The sequence below is a fragment of the Vanessa atalanta genome, chromosome 15 (genome assembly GCF_905147765.1).
Source record: "Vanessa atalanta chromosome 15, ilVanAtal1.2, whole genome shotgun sequence".
NCBI classification, from domain to species: Eukaryota; Metazoa; Arthropoda; class Insecta; order Lepidoptera; family Nymphalidae; genus Vanessa; species Vanessa atalanta.
Window position 1 is genome coordinate 7907581 of NC_061885.1, and position 21431 is coordinate 7929011.

Here is a 21431-nt window from a genome sequence, read left to right on the forward strand (position 1 = left end):
TGTATCAATTTCCAGGGGGATTGTTTTTTATCGCCCCGACGCGGCGCGTATTTTAAATCTTTGAACTCGGCATGCGGCCATATAAGCTAGCCACTTAACCGATGAGGCAGGTAACCACATATTCTTTCATAGTTGAAGCCATATGGATACAAATTATTAAAATTGGATTAAATTTATATAAGTACGAGCGTGTCGCCGTGTGAACAGGGAAAAATATAAGTGAATTTTACATCTGGAAACTCTCTCGTACAAATGAGTATTTTAGTAGTTTTGAATATTTATAACTGTTTCATTATTATGTAACTGTATGAGCGTGTGTGTGTGCGTTTGTTTTGCCTTTTAGCAACAAAACTAAATGTCATTAGGTTTGCTTAGAAACTATTCGGGTGATTTCCATTAACCTAATCGTTGGAACAAATTAAGTATAAAAAACATAGCAACGATTTTTGTTTTACTTCGAATTGCGCACCAACACTTATGCCTTAAGCTTCAATTTATATAATAGTAGCATTTATCTTTAAATACTAAATATTAAAATAAACATGGCTTTGACGATATATGAAGGCTCATCTTGAAGTCAAAATTGTTTAAATGTGTGAGTTACCATTTAACAAATATAAATAACACCAATTAAAGCATATTACCGACTTTAAAACAACATAATACCGTCGCATTTTTATCATCTACGCTTTTGTCTATTTGAGTAAGTTAAAAATATTCGTTCAGTTTGACCTTTAAGCATTCGTTAAACTAAAAGAAACTGCTTGCAGAATCTGCTCACATATTCGTGTAGTTCAACTTGAGGGAATTTAAGCAATGTTTGGATGTGCAATGTACTGTACAAACATACAAAGTGATACGAGGGCCTAGCAGAGTAGCTTAACAGGGTTACAACGATGTTGAAAACAAAATTTCAAGGCGAAGCAATCAAAACTATTATTTCTACCAGCTGCCTGCCGTAGAAAGTTTTTAGACTTATGTAACGCAAAGCATCGTTTTTATTTACAGTATCCATAATAAAGAACCTTCTAGATGTTTGACAATATTAGAGGCATAAGAAAAAAAGAAATATTTATGCAAACTAAAGTTTTATGTGGACATTGCATAGATTATAATAAAAATAAAAGTTTAATTAATTATACGGCATAATTTGTACGAAAATCATCGATGTAACCCGCGCTGCCGGCCAAGGCCATCAAATGCATTTACATATTTGCTCTACGGTTTTAGTACAACATGTTTTGTTTCGTAACTATTATCAAATAATCTGTTAGATAATATAAACGAGACCCTTATATCTTTACTTATTATAAAAAGAGTTTGTAAAAAAGACATAACTAAACCTCATCAATTTATAAGTATCTACCTATATCTTTTAATGTTAATGCTATGGACTCCGATTTACTTTTAATTATTGAAATATCGTGTATTTATTTTTATTAGTATTTCAGCAGATATGATGCCCATGCCTTTGGTGCATCTTATCTTTAATTTGTAAATTTTTATTTTAGTGTGTCTAATTAATTTAAATAAAAAACATATTTTTACTACCAGGTAGAATTAATTAGTATGTATAAAAACCTTAAAATATCATCAAGATCAGAAACATAGTTCGCACGTGTAGGTACTGTTAGAAATAATTATTAATAATTTTGAATATAGTTTTAATTACAATTACTTAGATATTCGATATTTAAATCTGAGCAAAGCAATATAAAAATTAAGAAAAATAAGACAATTGATTCGTTTACTCGTATCTAATCTTAAAAAATTGTAAGTGAAATGAAAAGTTGACGATATTTCGAGACTTAAGTCACCGGTGTTTGTGAAAGCAAACTGCGGTGTTGGAGATTGTTGTACAGATAATATAATGTTTCCGATATCTAGTTATTCAAGCGAAAAATAAAGACAGATTAAATAAAGTTCATCATAATTAATTAGATACTATTCTTTTGTTTTAAATTTAATCTTTACGTTTAAAAAAAGTATTGCTTTTCAAACAAAGAAAAATAGAAGCATTTTGTATGATCCTTACATGTATACGGGCGAACAAATTTAAAGCTCATGTTTATAAAATATTTATTATTCGTGTATCGTGTGATAAAAACCTTAGAGTTAGTAATCGTTGATATTCATATGAGGCATATAATATTCGCTTTCGTTTTTTATTTTTAATTCAATAAATATTATTATTACTTATGTATATGAACTATTAAAAAGGAGTAAGTGTCAATGCTATCAAATGAAGTTTACTAACATTCGTTAACACTGATACCCTAAATCAAAAAATTGTATATAAATACTAAAGATGTAAATAAAGCTATTATTTAAGGTCCAGTATAAAATTAAATGATGTGTTATTGTTTATATCTGGTAAGAGATTTGCGGAATCCTAAAGGGAAAATATTTGTTCGTGTCAGTGAAAGCAGCTAAGCGAGTCTGGTGAAACCGAGCTCTAAATTACCTCTTTACCTCCCAAGATACTATTTTATAATAACCAACAGTATATAAGTATTCATATAAATAATACATTTTTAAGTGTTTATGTATTTTATTATTTTTTTAACAAAATCATAAAATATGCAAGTTAATGATCTTGTAGCTATATCAATTAAAATATAATTAAAAATGTTACTTATTCTGACAAACATTGACGAACACATTCACAAAAATATATATACTATTTTCAAAAAATAAAATCCATTGTCTGTTTTACATTGAAACCTATATCCGAGATCTTGTACTTGTGTCTGTACCTGGCTGAAATAAAAAAAAAATCGAACAATAGAACTGGTCATAAAAATATGTACTATTTTTAAAAATATCGTATAATTTAAAACAGGTACTTTTTATACTACTACGTTACAACCTCTTCCGTACTCTTAATTTTAAATAAATCTGGCTGAAATAAAAAAAAAAAAAAAAAACAAAAAACTATAAATCATAAATTAAGCTATTGTATTAGTAACTTAAGTTTAAACAAAAAAGTTAATACTTCATTATCTATTTATAGAGGTACACGAGTATATAAATCTTAAATTCAACGAAATGTTATTTACAAAAAAAATCCTAACTCAGGGTCATAGCTTAGCGAAACAGGCACATGCTCATAAAATTAATTAATAAAATTTGTTAACAATAGACGATATAATAAAGGAACACTGCCATGTTTAATTATACTAAACACTTGTACTTTTTAGTTTTGTTAATGTGTATATAAAAATATTTTTTTCAGTGTTGTTTAAAACTTGAAAAGGATTTTTTATGTTTTTTTTATTAATTTTATAGTCGTAGGCTGCATACTGTAGACACGGTTATAGGCCCTGTTGGTATGTGTATAATATTTTATCAGATCACCCATAAGAGTAACAACTTCTGAAATCCCTTTAAAACTAGTCATGTATTGTGAAATCATTAAATTTAACTTAAGTTTTTTTTTGAATTTATATTCATATTACGGCCGCCAGCATCAATCCTAGAAAAAGGTTGAGTTTGGCTCGATTTTACGGCATTTTTTGTTATAAAATTGAATAAGAGCTACAAATGGGCCACGTGAGTAGTCACCGACGCTCACAGACATTGAAGCTGTAAGAAATATTAACCCTTCCTTATACTAAGATAATTTGTCTTTTGTGTCTCTAGTTACAATGGTTAGTAGTGGTAACTACTCAGGCAGCTTGCGAAGTGAAACGGCTGCATATTCTGAGTTTCGTGAGAGAGTCCTAGGCTCTAATAGGTTGATCATCGCGTGGTACCAATTGAGTTTCGGAGTGTTATCCTCCCGTGCTTCAGTAATCACGTAATGCTACGTACTCTAAACGTCTGATCTCTATATTGAATGACTATAATGCGTACGTCTGTGTTTGCACATACATTTTTAATTTCCTGCGCAAATTGCTAATCTATGACATTGACACGGTAACTAAAATTATGTCAGTATATTATTATCACTGCACACACACGCCGGCAATTGTTTTTAAACCTAATCTTAATCTGATATCATTGATATTATCATTAAAGTGTCCCGTTCAGAAAATGTTACCTCAATTCATATAATGAACACGACACAGGTTATGTTTTTGAATATATTAAAAGGATTATTAATCGTTCCTTTTGTTACGTCTTCAAAATAAATCGACTTGTATTTTTTTTTATTTTAATTTTGTTGATAAAATGATCATATTAATTTAATATCCTTACACGTGTCTGGATTCTTAAATTCATTTTTGTTCCATTAAAAGTCTGGTCGTTTTATATTACACATACAGATTGGATTTTGAATTGATGTTTTAAAAAAAAAAAGAAAAATATTTTGTGGTAACCGCTCAGCACATGATATTGAATATCTGTCATGGATTTTGTATTCATAATGGCAGTTTTTTATTTGTAAGGCCATAAGATCTCAACAGTCATAAATTTACGATCAGTAATAAAATATAAATTGGACATATATATATAAAAAAAATCGACATTTGATCGTTTTTAGTTTTTACTTTAAAGTAATTACTTTATGAAAATACATTGTATGTAAGATGATATTGTTCTCCTGAACGATTATGGCGGTTATTCTCTAGTCTAGTCTAGACTACTAGGATACTCTAGTTCTAAACGTCCACACTTCGAGCTGCTATTAAGAATCTCCGATTAATAGGTTTTTTATTTACTTTTATGAACAGTTATAATGATTTATTTGAACTTAGTCGAAGTAAATATGTAAATATTATTTTTAATAAATTTTAATATATATTTTTGTTTGTTTCAGCCTTCTCAAAATGGATCTGGAGTTTCGGAACTTGTCGTACACGGTGTATAATAAAATAGTAAGAGGTAATTATACATTTTATTTCATTTATTTTAGGTTATGACATTTTATCGTATAACATTATTTTCATCACATTTCACTTTACAAATATAACGTAGTTATCGTCATTGAAGTTACGTATCATACACGTACATGTGTATTTAAATACACAAGAGATTTGGTCAAAGGTTGATAAGAAAGAATCTTTTGGCCAACTTTGAACCAAGTAACAAGTTTAATAGGACATGTTTCTAGATATAATATATTTCTAAAGTATACAAGTATATAAAATATATTCTATCGTCTTACTTTTTTCTCATTTTTAGGATAGCAGCGCACTTTCTTTTTTATCTTAAATATGACTAATATTTTTGTTTCCACTCCAAATATTTAGTAATTAAGTGAAGATATCAGTTGCATTATTTTAAATACAACAAAGTACACTTAAAAATTTAACCTGTGCTGGCCAGTTAAAACTAAAAAGAATATAACGACGGCATTAAAATGTTTTTTTTTCTTTATTGTTTATACCAAAAATGTATTTAATAAATTCCAATTCATCTTAAGAGCTGGTTTTGAGTTTTCTCATTTTAATTTACATTTTATCAATGGTAGAGACGATCTGTATGATGTATGTCCTCATTATTTACATTAATTATATAATAATGATAGCTACTGTACAAGTGGTTTACTTAGTGGTGGGGCTTTGTGCAAACCAATACTTGATATTGTTGTATTCCGGTTTGAGAGGGGTGAGTGAAGCAGTGTAACTACAGGCACGAGGGACATAACATTTTAGTTCCCAAGGTTGATGGCACATTGGCGAAGTAAGGAATAGTTAATATTTTTAACAGCACCAATGTCCATGGGCGGTGGTGACCACTTAACATCTGGTGGCCCATTTGCCGATCCGCCTAAATATTACATTAAAAAAGGATTTGGTGGAAGAATTTTCAATCATAATTCCGATCTTAATCAGTAATTATTCTTTCAATAATGCAAAAGATATATAAAATGTTATAAATAGGAAGATTGTACTCAAAAGTTCTCTTAAGATAAAATTTACGCATGCGCGGCTTCGAAAAAATTATTAAGCGACAATGGACCCTAAAAGCAATATTTAAGAATGGTTATCGCTTGGAAGTCATTTCTTGCATGTACGGTTGTGTGATAACTATCACAAGCGAAAGCACTTTCGTATTTTAAGTCAGCATATGACCGTGACAACCGGTTCTCTTCAAATAAAGACTAATATATGTATTTAAAATGTTTTATTAATACTTTGTAGTATTCAATTAATTTATTGAATTATTAGCACATGATAAATGTGCCTATACATGTAACAATTTTGAAAATGAAAAATGTTTATTAACAAAAAACAACATTATACAATGAAATGTATAATGTTGATATGAAATATTCATATCAACATTATATAACATATTTTCATTTATATATAATATGAAAATGAGAAATGTTTTTTGTTAATAAACATTTTTCATTTTCATTTTTTCATATAAAAACTTTGTTTGAACTGATTTATGTATCAAGCGGAATATAAAATTTATTATTATTTTTTATGATTAAATATTATTGATTTTTAACATTTAATCATACGCGGATGTTCATAGGTCAACTTGCTTGCAACAAAATTGAATAAATTTCCTTTGTATTTTGTTTTTTTTTGTAATAATTGATTATGGTTCTGGAACACGTCACCAGTTTATTATATTGCAATAAAATCGCCTTATTTTTAATGTTTAATAGATTTATGGTATTTAAAATCGTATCTGTATTTTTTTGCTGCTAATATGAACAAAGCGAAAGTTTGTGTAGATGTATGGATGTTTGTTATTTTTTTACGCAAAAACCATTGTATTGAATGGATTTTAATGATACTTAACAATTTCATAGCTCATACATCAGAATAACACATAGGCTGTGATATCAAGTCATTAAGTAGATTTAATTATTGAAATGATAATAAAATGAAATAATAATTACCATACTAGGAAATATCCTATAGGCAATAGCCTGGGTAGGCAGCGTCTTTTTATATTTACTTAAACTGCTGCACGAATTTCGATGAAATTTACTATCTAATATAGTTAAAGTTCCGGGGAAGGAGATAAGATTTTTATCACAGAAATCACCCCAAAGAAGTGTGTTTAACGATGCATCTCTTGTAGGTTTATGTATGTATATTCTGCATATAGTTACTTATAAAATAACATGTCCTGAGTGACTATTCGCCGAGCGTAAATTATTAAAGTTAGTGAGTAGGATCATTTTATTGAGTAGACACCCACTAAGGAAGGAATTTTGGACATTCTATCTTTGAATATGAAACTAACAATCAACCATGATGATGCAACTTTATTTTTGGGATACTGATTAAAAATGAATAGATATTAAGCGTTTCTAGATATAATATTCTTACGTGAAATACACACCAATGTGGTCAAATACACACCAAGGAGGTCTGAAATTAATGTATTATTTTAATTAATCTGTAAATATATTAAACTTCCGCGCGAGCAAAGCCGCTTGCAACAGCTAGTATATGTATAACTACAAGTAATCTTGTACATTTACGGATTTAATAAGCCGAAAGAAAATTACTTCCTATTGAATGATATTTGTCCGAAGGTTGAAAATTATCATTAACGACAGTGCGGGGAAAAAAAACATGTCATAAAAATGTAAATTAAACATCACGTGAAAAAGAAATTCATTTTTGATACAAGGAATATATCATAAAATATTTTCTCGCATATTAAGTACAAGTTGAACCTCCGGTTTTATCCGCGCTTAATTCATAAAACTTTACCCATAGGACTCAAAACGTCACGTCTATTTGAGTCCATCGAGGGATGAATTAAAATAAGTAACCTATTCCCCGGGACATAAACTATCTTTTTACCAAATTTCATCGTAATCGGATCAGCGATTTAAGCGTGAAGAGGTAAGAGACAGAGTTACTTTCACATTTAAAATATTAGTATAGATTTTTAAACGTTTCGTAAATATATATATTTATTTATTTAATTTATGCTTTTGGCTCTAGGGTCTTAGTTCATATTTCTCTGTCTATGAAAAAAAAAATGTTAGCAAAGGTTAACATAACCAACAAAAATTTATATTAAATAATTTAAAAGTAGAATGTACACAGAGAGTTTTTACTTATTGGCGAAATATATTTTCTGTTTATATCATCCAATATATTTTGTAGACACCAGCGAATATAATAAAAATTACATAGTAAATAAGTATGTTAAAAATGAAATTAGAAATAGTTGCAACATTTCAAAATAGATGATTTCATAGATTTGAACTGTTTCGAACTCAATAACAATACTATCGTTTATATTTGCTTTAATAAATTATAATTAAAACAATCTATATAAATTAACATCGGTTCTAGGTTTACTTTTTCAACATATTCATTTTTTATCTCTATTTTCGAACGCAATTACTTTCTCGAGGCCTAACAAAAAATGTGTTCTTTCAAATAACTGTTTTCCGCGGTGCTATTCTGAAAGAACTCACTTCGTATCTTAGTCGTATAATGTTTAAAGCCGATTAACGGTGATACTGTTTACAAGTGTATCATTTAAATCTTACGATTATTTGTGTAAGTTGCAAATCACCTTCTACCGATACGATAGTGTTCTGCCGTAGCCTCGAGTTTGTTCTAACAGAATAGCTTTACTTTACTATCTTTTTTTGCAATGACACAAATAAGTCCATGCCTTGTTTTCTATAACGGTACTTTTAAACAATTCGTATTTTAGTTTTTTTGTTGTATTTTCAAGTTAAGAGAATGTGTCACGTCCTCAATTCATAACTGAATATGATATTTTGGTTTCCTAAGTAGGCACGTATTGTTCTTTCTTCTTTAACGTTGATTATTCTAGGTAGAGATCTAGGTAGAGTGTTGCAATATAAAATTACTTAAACAAACTTTATGATCTTGTCGTGTTTGACAGCTACGTATGACCCTCACAAAACTCCATGTTTTTTTACTAGCGTGCGTGTACTCAGTGGCTCATTGTTGGCCACTATTTTTTTCGACGCGGTCTCAGCATTGATAATCTGTTTAGAAATATAAATAATCATAGGATTGAAAATTTTAGGTACTTAGTTTTTAATGTTTATGCATATTAATTAAACGATATGATACGTAATCATTTTACAATCTGTAAGCATAAATGTAATAGGTATATAATTACAATAAACGTTCAATTTATACTACTACTGCTGCTCGTATTATTGAATCAGTAAAATATATAAAAAATAGCGTAATGACTTATGCAAGAGATCATTGACCTTCTATCTTAAGCTGATCGTAAACGGCGATTTTACCTTATCATATATTTTTTGTTTCCATTATTTTGTGGCTGTCAATTTTTTTCTTTTATCTTTAATAATAAAAAAAAAGAATTATAATATTGTTTCTATTTTGAAAGTGAAATAGACAACATTCGTTTTTTTTTCATGAATAATAGTTTCAAATGAAAATAATTACAATATAAATTTTCGTCTACATTTTACTATAAAGAAACTTTCCAAGGTTACGTTTTATTTAATTGTCCTTGCGCAAAGAAACGCGTTGATAATGCAAATGATATTTGAGCGTTGTGATGTTTGCGTCAGTATTTATTTGTCAATATGGCCATGAAAGACAAATTGAACTCTTATAGCCTTGCAGGAACAGTACGTACAACGAACTCACTTTCTCGTGTTACTCTTGTATGGCAACAACCTTAAATTAACTTCCTCTGTGTCGTTTCATTTCCTCTTATAAATGTATGGCGTGTTAATTATGTACATTAAATTTATTCGATGACAGTAGCGTTGTGGGGAGATTATGGTTGTTATATTTTTTTGGTCGTATGTCTATGTGCAAGCTCGTCTGGGTAGGTACCACCCACCATCATATATTCTACCGCCAAACAACACTACTCAGTATTGTTGTGTTCCGGTTTGAAGGCACCGGCACGAGGGACATAACATTTTAGTTAAAAACATGATGGTTGAGCAGAATTTGGTTATATTACCCCAGGGGGGTATCAATCAGCGATTGCGGTGGACAATCCCTCTCTGCTCAGGATGTACACCACCTGAGCAGGGATGTGTATACGTCCCACCGGATTTTTGCTGTTCACTGTTCGGGGCAAGCGGAGCAGGCATTATAAGGCAACCCCTACCACCCTCACTGTGGACTTACCACTAACATAAGTGGGCTCAACTCTGTAACATAAGGGGAAATATTATAAATGCGAAAGTAACTCATTCTCTTATCTCTTCATGCTTAAACCGCTGAACCGGTTTAGATAAAATTTACTATGGAGATAGTTTGAGTCCTGAGAAACACATAGGTTATTTCTTTTAATACACTCTTTGAATGGGTAAAATTTATGAAGACGGTTTGTGTGCTGTAGACAATGTTTTACAATTTTTCTCGCGGGTGAAGCCTCAGGTTCAGCTAGTTCTTGACGAACATAAAGAAAAAAAAAACAACATTACAATTATTCTGCAATTTTTTATCAAAACATAACAAACCTCATAAAAGTAGCATGGACTTGACAATAAAACGGAAAAGATTTTTCGTTCGACGTGTATTTTGATTACTAGTCAAACTGGTCGAAACGAATGATTTAAAGTTTTCTGTTGAGGTAGGTTTCGAAGTTGGCTCATATATTCTTATTCTGTCAATGACAACTTTTTACGAATTTTGTTTGTTTTTTTTTTTGCTATAAATATTTTTTAATATAAATACGTCGTTCGCAATTTATATCGTCACATTTGTGCACCATTCTGTTATTTTCGAATTCAGATATTATTTTAAAGTTAGAGTTACCTAAAGAAATAATTGCGGTGTAATCTTTGGTATCGCTGGCATCACTAAATGTTCTTAGACCCTTCATGCCGTAACTGTTATTATTATTATTCAACGTTGATTTAAGCCTTGACCCGACTAGCTCACGCGTTTATCAATGGGTTTGTAAAAAAATTGAGGTCGCTTCGTTATAAAAGTTTCTAACCTCTTGGTAGATATCTTTACTAATATAATAAATGCGGAAGTCACTCTGTCTGTTTGTCTGTTATTCTTTCACGGTCAAGCCACTGAACCGATTTTCATGAAGTTTGTAATGAAGCAAGCTCGAATACCAAGGAAGGATGTACCCTTTGTACATTTTTTACGTTTAATACGGTGTTAATCACACCTGACGATCAACGCGAGCGAAGTAGCAGATATCAACTAATAGTACTATAATTCTAAATTATTATAAAAGTTGAAGACTGTTGATGAGTTTCAGACAATGCTTAAATTTATTTTTAATAAATCTCTTATGTATATTAACAACCTTTTTCTTAAATAATATGTACTTATTGTGAGGATATAAAATTGTCATTACAAGTAAACGTTGTAACCAGATTCATTTGAAAATTCCGTTCTAAATACTTGACTTTTAATATTCTATTCAAAAAAGTATAGCGAATATCGATTACGTTTATAGTATGTAATACTAAAAAATATCTTTTTTAGATAATTCTTATTTAAAAAAACTAATAATTATCTTTCATTTTGCATTCTTTGTAATAAGAGCATACTCATATGACGTATCGAATAAGTGTCTCAAAAAGCCGAGACTATTATTTTTACAACGAAGCCTTTCTAGAACGCTCTCTAGTCTAGAATTTCTTCGAAACCATAAAAAAATTACCACGAATCTTTGTGGATCGAGACGCACGATGGAATAAATTTTCAATTTATAAAACCATTATAATTTTATTAGCACAGCCGAGATGGCCCAGTGGTTAGAACGCGCGCATCTTAACCGATGATTTCGGTTTCAAACCCAGGCACCACTGAATTTTCATGTGCTTAATTTGTGTTTATAATTCATCTCGTGCTCGGCGGTGAAGGAAAACATCGTGATGAAACCTGCATGTGTCTAATTTCAACGAAATTCTGCCACATGTGTATTCCGCCAACCCGCATTGGAGCAGCGTGGTGGAATATTCTCCTCAAAGGGAGAGGAGGCCCTTAGCCCAGCAGTGGGAAAAATGCGATGCTAAAACTAAAAAAAAAAAAATTAAACACGTTAAAAAAATCAAAACAGATGTTATTCAAAATAGTTAAGTCAGTCACAGAATCATTTTACAAAATAATTATTGAATCTTCCGAGGAGAACAGGTAGGAACAGTAGTCTGTAACATTGCATTTGATACATCAATTTTATTCTGATAGTAAATAACCGACATGCGTACTAAGGAATTCAAAAATCGTTCCCAATACAAGATGTATTTATAGGTCGAACGAAATTTGGGCCAAGTCGAAATAAGCTGGACGCATTACGTTCGATAGACATGCTAAGAAGGGCCGTTGCACCGTGTTGACGTGATATTTATTTTTAGAGCTATTTATATTCGCCTCTAATAATAGTGGCAAATCACAATTATTGGTAGTTGAAAGTATTTGACAAATTATTAGATATTTATCAGTTAATCGAACAAAATGTTATTACTATTAATTTGTTTTAGCTTGTCAACTAATTCTAATGGTTGAACAGAAAATTCGAGAAAGTTTTTGGATAAGTATTGGACTATGTTTTTAGATAATCACTATAAATACGTATTAAGCATAGTTGTTTTTAATTATACCTATCGGATAAAACCATTTTCTCTTACCTTATTTAAAAAAATACATAATAATATATAAGTTGACTAGAATAGTATTGTGTTTGTAACGCAATACTTTATTTTACTAAGCTTTTATTTTAGTTAATAGATTTTTATATAGCGATATATTAATAAATTTATGATTATAGCAATAAATATTGCAGAGGTGTCTAGCTATTTAGTTTTTATACAATGAACACGTGTATATCACCGGGATCGTTCCACGTGCGTCCTTGTCGAATACACTAAAAATAAATTTATGGTGGTGATAACGCCAACATTTAATTACTTTTAACATTGTATTTTTTATATTTTAGCATACAATGTAACACAACTTTTAAATCATAAATAAGTAGAAATATTTCTATACATCACGACACACATATCCTACCTATCTATAATGTCTAAATAAAATTGCATTCGTTTTATTTGATTAAAATTGGAGTAGACAATACTAGTAGACCTTTATGTCATCCGATATAAGAACTCTTGCACTTTTGACGCAGGTAGAACTAAATTCTCTCATCACATATAATTTTAATTTAAAAATAAATAAAAAAGTATTTTTTTTTTTTGTATTTTATATTTAAGTAATAGTTTAGTTCTTATAGAATAATAAATATGAAAAACAAACTTGTGTGGTTTCTTCCGGTCAGAGTGATAGCTATTTCGACAATCAATAAAAACGTGTAATGCTTCTTTAGGTAGCCGGTTCGGAAAGTAGATTATATAGACAAGAACCGACAAGAAACTTATTAGTTACTATTTTCCACCATTTTAACTACAGAGTAAATCAGTAAAGTATAATAATTTTTTATATATCCTGGCTAGAAATCAGTAAATACTAAGTTCACACTTTTTTATTTTTAATATAACCTCATATTGGGTAATATTATGGAAGGATGTATTACCGTTGCGAATTCGAAAACCAGGTGCTATTTATCAACCTTAATTGTTATATATCTAGTTCCATATTCTTAACTTAACATAACATATCAATAAGAAGGTATATCTTATAGTAACAAAAGCAAAATACAATCTAAAAATATTTTTTTGTGTCACTTATAAATAGCGGAAATCGGTGAGAGTTTAACAATTCAGAATAATTCAGTTGTACGAGTCGAGCTGTTTTTATAATAATAATTAGTCAATTAATTCTTAATATATAAATATTAATTGGATACTTGTACTATACCCAAGGTCCAAGTGAACAAGGTTCGACCCCAACATTATCAATACCTAACACTAGGGAAATATGATAAGTATTTTTACGATCACATAAATCATATTATATTCAATGTTATGATGAAAAAAATACTAGCAAATAATGTCGCTGAATTTTATAATTTCATAGTTTTTTTTCTTGCAAATACTTCACCCTTTAAGCAGTCGATGACTAGACTAAAATTCGTCTAATTTGCAAAAATATCTTAAATATTAAATACCTCATTTGTTTACAATATGTATGTATATCAACTCAATAAATGTAAAACAAATGTATTTGATCAAATTTAGTGTAAACTTTGGTAAAACCTAAGTATAATCCAAGTTTAATGAAGAAGATGACGACATCATATGCTTTTTGTAACCATATAGTACCTTTTTTACCTAAATAACGGGAAATGTATGCGGAACTCACCGCTACTGAGTGTACCTGAATAGCCACTAAAAACCAGCGGTGCCCTCTCGATATCTTGGGGAAACCTTTGGGATCGCTTTTGCACTACGACTCCCTCTCAGATGTCTCAGTCTATGTGAGCCGTAGATACGTAGAGGGTTTTGCAGGGTACCGAGAGCTAGAGACTAGAGGATCTGTGACGTTATCACTTTGTGTACCTCCAAGGTTAATTCAAAAAATCATTTATCTTCTCATTTTGGAATATGACTTTGATCCAATTAAATTAATTGACATTCAATTATGAGTTAATTACAGGGCGTCGATATGCAAATTTATAAAATTGTTACAATGTTTAGCGCAATTATCATAGATACTCGTATAGTCATGACTTTGAAGTCATATTTATTGATTTGAACTCTTTCGATAGTGATTTATTGACTCGTTACTGATTTAATGGGGATGTTTACAATTTGAATGATGTTTGTAAATGTCATAAAAGAATAGTGATAAAACATTTTGCGTATTTTTTAAAGACGATTAGTTAATACTTTAGTGTTTTTATAATACGAAAATACATATTAAATATAAAAAAGACACGTGTTTTGATGAAATCAAAATACATATATTAAATGTCATCTCAAACAGATACACTAACATCCATTTATATTTATAAGTATAATTCTTCTATACGCGAATGTCCCTGAACTCCTAAGTCCTGTCCTAGGTCTGTCCCTAAATGATTAGACCAATTTTGACAAATTTCTTCGGCTTAGGTCGGACTCGGTAGATAGGACTGCGATCGGATTCCAAGATTTTTTAATATATTTCAGCGTTAAGTTAGATAAAGGTTAGAATTATTTTAAATTTATATATATTAACTATAAGATATTGTTGCATTATTCATAATCTATTATTGAAACGTACTAAAATGTTTTATTTAGTCATTTATGTATTGATATCAATTCAATGGTTCGTGTATTTAATTTAATCTATTAGTCTAAAATCTTTCGATTGCACAGTTCATCACACGAATTACAGTAATCGTTGTTTTGGCAACAGCCCAAATTTGTGGTATGATTTGACGACATCTGAGAAAAGCGTCTTTGAAACAGTTTTGGAAAACGTGTTCTACGAATTTGGAAATACACCATGAAGTATTCTATCACAGCAATGCTTAATGTGGAATGAGGTAGTGGAATAAATAAAAACAGACTTGTTTATTGAATTCGAATTGTTGGTATATATAAAGAAGAAATAATAAAATTCCTAAATATATTGTTTATTATTCTAATACTTTATGATTCACAGCATTCTTAGTTTTATTTTCTGGTGCGTTTAATAATTGTTTTGTCACAAAACTGCGCCATAGGGTTGCACACAAGAAAAAATAATATGGTTGTTAAATTTTCTTAAAATTGTTATTGTTCCACGCAACTTTCTTAACTTTTTTCTCTCACTATAACTTTCTCCTGACAATAACAAATGCAGCAAAAAAAAACATTAGTGTAATTGGTCCAACCGATTACGCGTGATGCCGTGCCGCAGGATGCGATTAAGGTTTATCAACTTTTCAAACCAGAACACTGCAATCCTCAGTCAATAACTTGTATTGCTCTAATGATATAAACACGATTGTGTTGAAAATTGCCATTCCTTTGTTCAATCTCGTCTAGGTAAATACTGCGCGCTAAAAATATACATGTAGGTATCAATAAGTTCAATGAGATTTGAAGCACTACATTCAACTTATATTCAAGAAAATAACCTGATGACCCTAAATAAATTATATCTAGTAATATGTTTAATTACACATATATATACACCGTGACATGATCCGCCACAAAACAAAAACATTTTTAAAATTGCAAATAATAATAACTAATTTGATAAGAAAAATTAGTAAACAGAGAGTTACGTACCTATTCCTTTCTGTCGAATCTCCATTCTGAACCTAACATAAGCGTTGCATTGAACCCTGTATTGTGCACAATAAGCGCCCTCGTGTCAGTTTATTTAAGATACCTTCTGGAGTGCCTAAGCGATGACCTTGATCATCATCACCGAGATGTATTTTGAAATGACGATTCAAAATTGTTTGCAAAACCTTACTTGAATAAAGCGTATTCAGATTTTGTACATCTCCAGTATTGTTGTATTTAGAGAAAAAAATATAAACGGTTTTTTTTTTATCAATAATTGCTCTGGCGTATAAGATGATTTGTCCTGTTTACAATGCTCTAATTGCTGAATTTTCCATCCGTTTATTTTGTGACCGTGATAAGTTAAGTACATTTACATGTCGGTAAATATAATATGGGAACATGATATCTTTGCGAAATAACTATTTATTATTATTTTTATTATACCACGGTTTCGATACCAGACGGGTCCAGATCACAATAACATCAAGGTAGAAAATTTATACGAATAATATTTATCGACCTTTACTATACAATATGTAAAAGTATTCAAATTCGCATAAGCGTCGACGACCCAAGAAACCTGTTGAGGAGGGATATGAGAGAGATGTGAAAGATGAGCCGAGATGGCCCAGTGGTTAGAACGCGTGCATCTTAACCGATGATTTCGGGTTCAAACTCAGGCAAGCACCACTAAATTTTCATGTGCTTAATTTGTGTTTATAATTCATCTCGTGCTCGGTGGTGAAGGAAAACATCGTGAGGAAACCTGCATGTTTCTAATTTCAACGAAATTCTGCCACATGTTTATTCCACTAACCCGCATTAAAGCAGCGTGGTGGAATATGCTCTAAAACCTTCTCCTCAAAGGGAGAAGAGGTCTTAGCCCAGCAGTGGGAAATTTACAGGCTGTTGATAATGATGTTGTAAAGGTCTGATGAAGAATAATAGAGAATGGAAAAAAAGACATGCTGCGTCGAACCCAGATAGATTGACACGCGCTGGGAAAAGAGAAGATATAAAAATGTTCAAAGTCAATGAGCTTCATTAATTGGGGTCCGGATTAGTGAGACTTTATATTAATTGCAAGAACATGAAATCACGCTTGTCACGTCATTAGTCTAAATTTAACGAGTGAAACTGCAAAATGCAGCTGCTTATACGATATAAACATGATGACATATTATTTACCAGAACCTTCTTCATTACATTACAATAAAAAGCCTGTTTTATTTTCGTAGGTTTACAATTTATTTGATTATCCTAAAAAAACAAATATCAATAATTTTTTATCTTAAAAAAAACATTCCAAATATACCTCTCGAGTCGAATCGAGTATTTTCAGCCTTAAGTACAGAAGTCAATAAATGACTGTCAAGTATCACTCCATATATCTTAAATGACATAATTCCATGTAAATGATTATCTGACCTAAACGTCTAACAGATTTATCGTTAGTATCAGCCCCAACCTTGAAATTAATAATAATAATTATTATTGAAATAAATGATGGGGAAATAAATCGTGACCTACTTAGATATATGTTAGGTAATCTAGCGTTATTTTATCGAACATAATATCGAACATATTATACATTCAAGAATTTCTGTAATAGAGGTCTGTCCACTCTGTCCACGTCTGTTCTTCAAATTATACTCTAATTTGATGAAACAACTGGGTAGATTTATATGCAGTCTAACTGGACAAATTTGGAGTTTGGAGCTTGGGACTTGAGTGATTTATCTTCAAGTTGGACATATAGTTGATGAAGGACAAATACAGGAAAGCACACATAGCGCCGAATTGGACGAACCGGTTAACAAGGAATTTATTTTAACTGACATGGAAGAAAATTTTATAGAACGACTTCGTTACAATTAACATTAAAGCGGATGGAAAGGATTCTAAGAGCTCGCCTAGAAAAACGTCCGAATTGTATGTGGCTATGATCATTTATTATCACGGGCGGTTGGCACATGCAGCGGTTTTGTTTGTCTCTGAATCCGTTCCGGTTTTATTTGTTTCCCTCAGTTTCTTTTGGACAGTTTACAAATAGGTTGGACAAAAATACCTCGCCGTCACTTTATGGATGACCTCGAATTGCTGCCACCTAATGTCACCTACAAGAATTTTTGGTGACTATTGTCTATCTATCTTTCTTAAAATAGAATTGACTGCCTTGTTGGTGGAATAGAATGGTCTCGAGGTATATTGGGTTTAACTTCCAAGACAGTCAGATAAAATGTTATTGGGTTTTGCTGTCGAAAAATTCCTTATATTGGATGTGTGTACACTTCCAAGCCTCAGAGAGTTCGTATAGCCGTTGATCCTATGCCGGATTTCTTTCCGACCGTGTCGGATTTGCCATCCTATCGGATTATGAGAGTTAGGGAATAGAGAGTGCATCTGTGTAGCGCACACACCATAATATTTCTTGGGTAGTTAGCTATTTTCCCTTAAGTTTGGTTGCCCTGACTAAAAAAGGTCAGTAGGTGATCACCATCATCATCATAAAATAGAATGATATGTTTATGTTTTTAATATTTCAATGACTCGTGATGTCATCTAACTAGCTAGGATCTATATAGCGTTGTTTTTGTTTAATAATCGTGTTCTTTTCGAGCGTCATAGATAATAACTTTATCTATTTAATACGTTTTATAGATTTTGATAATAAATGTAAATAATTAATTAAGTGAAAATGTTGTTGAAATTATAAAATATCGGTTCAATGTTGAATATCATCATTGACATAAGTTACATTAGGATGGATCGTGCTATTGACACGTGTTTGATTGTATATGAAAAGGTTATACATCCGCTGACATTAATATTTCTGAAGCTTAACCATACTCATCTTTGCTTATGTCATAATAATTGTCGGGTATAAAGGCATAGCTAAGCAGCTAAGGCATTTCACCGGGACCACGATCTAAAGCATAGTTACCAAGAGACAATCCAGAGTCCTGTTGGGACTAGTCCATCATCACAGACAAAATAATTCTGACAACTAAGCCTGATATTGAGATTGTCGACCGGGAACAGGGTGTTTTAGGTTGACATTGCCACACTGTTTAATGGTAAGGACGCGAGCGCTCATGAATATGTAAGTTTAATTGTCTTATCACTAAAGCGCGGCCACTTCGTGCCTCTAGGAAAAGGGCATGACAAAGTACACGAAAACAATGGCACTAGAAAAACGAACTCCTTAAGTGTCTTTGTTTACTAGCTGTTTCAAATAGGTGCATATAATCTCGCCAACTTTTTGTACAAATGAAACACAAAGGATCATAATTCTTTAGATACTGACGACCGTTGGACAGTTTGACATAATTTAAACATCCTTTGTAGCGCCAGTGAGAGAGAAAATTTGTTATATTAAGAACAACATTTCGTTTTGTATCGTCGGTTATGTGTTGCAATTCTAGAGTCTTTATTTATTCTCATTTTTTTTTTGTTCTTTCACCCAGCAACTTAATTTTAAGCCAGTAGACTACCGTTAGATAGATGCCACCCCTTATTTGCACCAATATCAAATCGATCGTGGTCTGTAAAATCAGCGCTCGCTGTTGCCTTCTTTAATCGACATTCTAATATGCGTTCAATCAAGCCGTATATTATATTTATCCAATATATAACTTTATATAAAAAAATTATCATAGTCCTATATTATTTGTTATCATTATTATTATATTCAGGAAATATAAAGTGATTGGTTATAAAACTCTGCGTATGTTCCGTGACTTAGGGCCTTTTTATATTAATTTAAATAAATATCAACGATTTTCATTTATTTAATTATATTAATTTAATTCAATGAATATTTTATACTTTCGTTAATTATTCACGCTTTAATATTATACAAGTATTTGTTTTGCCTTCTATGTCAAGGGACATAAATGATTATTTAATGATAAACGAGTTTTTAATAAATTCGCATTAGGTAGGTATATTTAATAAGTAATTTTACGTTTTATGTATAGTACGATGATATAATCGTTATCTCGAAGATAACCAAATATATTCCGTTTCTATTATGAAACGTGTCTACGTGACTTAATTTTTTAATTACCAGAAGGTAACCCGAAGGTCAAATTTGTATAAATAAAAATCATGGGTACCTCCTTGGATTACTCGTAATGTAACGTAACGCTGGCACATTTTATGACTGAGAAGTAGAAGATAATACGCAATATTCAGTATGATACTGAGTAATTAAAATATTTGAGATAATATTTTTTGATTTATTTCACACGTACAGTTTCATTTTGAATGTGATTCTATGGAGGTATTTAAGTTTATACTAGCATCTAGCTGTAAAACAGGAAGGCTTTATATATATATTATCTTAGATTATTTATTTATCTAGACAGAATATCGCACTAGAAAAGAACTAAAACCAACGAGCCAACTTTATTATCTTGGTGTGCGTGATAGCTACGCTTGACAATCACCAAATGTCATCTTATATATTAATAGCGTAAGCCGAATTCATTTTGAAGAGCTCCAGCCGTAAATATACAGAAAATTAAAGAGGATTCTTGATTGCAATTTACTAAATTGTTACGATTTAACATAGAATCAATTTTAGAGAGCGGAAAAAAGTTACTGGCTGGTTAGAGAGAAAAAAAAATTAAAAACTTAATCAAAATTAAAGCATATTATTTTCGACAGACTCCAATTCTAACTGAACTAATGTACAATTTGATATTAAAATTTCACTCAAAAAAGGTTTCATAATTTTTAAATGAAATCAAAACAAAACCTGCACGAAGTTCCGCAGGAGACCCACTAGTATTACTTTACTAGCGTGTTTGTACTCAGTGGTCAACCGTTGGTCACCATCATTTCACAACTTTGATAGTCTATCTAGATAAATAAATAATGAAAGGCTATTATGTAAGAATTAACATAGCAATTAACTAGTGAAATTAAAAAAAATTGCAATTAAACGCTGTTTTGAAGCTTCATGCAATATGTATTTATATGGTTAATGTCGCTTTTCTCAGACATTTCAAGAACGTGTTCTGCGGTGAATTTAGAGTTCTCTGTACAGCTATTCAGTAAGAACACGAGTGGAATGATATAATGTAATTTGCGACATTGACTGAAATAATTAGAAGATTTATTGTTCTCAAAATGGCGTATCACCGTGGGTCGGTTGTCAAAATTTCACGAATAAAACTGTACTGTAATGAACTATTGGCCTGTGAAATGTAATTAGTGTCAATTCTGTTTTCTCAAACTTAAAAAAACTAAAATTCATGTTAAATTATTTTAAGGTGATCATCCATGGGAGCATTTGCGTGTACTGTAACAATCTAATTTTCGATTTTGAGCATAACGTTAATGTACTACCTCACTGGCTAATGATAAATTTCTTGTAATTTAATAACATAACATT

At 30.8% G+C, this 21431-nt stretch overlaps 1 protein-coding gene across 1 annotated transcript in view; it reads left to right on the forward strand.

The window, feature by feature from the left end:
- Window positions 1-21431, forward strand: part of LOC125069309 (ATP-binding cassette sub-family G member 1) — a 58543-nt gene that overhangs the window by 15617 nt on the left and 21495 nt on the right. Inside the window, exon 2 of the mRNA XM_047678755.1 lies at window positions 4763-4827. Within this exon, the coding sequence (XP_047534711.1) occupies window positions 4773-4827 (55 nt within the window). The 5' untranslated portion in view covers window positions 4763-4772. The remainder of the gene's footprint in view (window positions 1-4762; window positions 4828-21431) is intronic.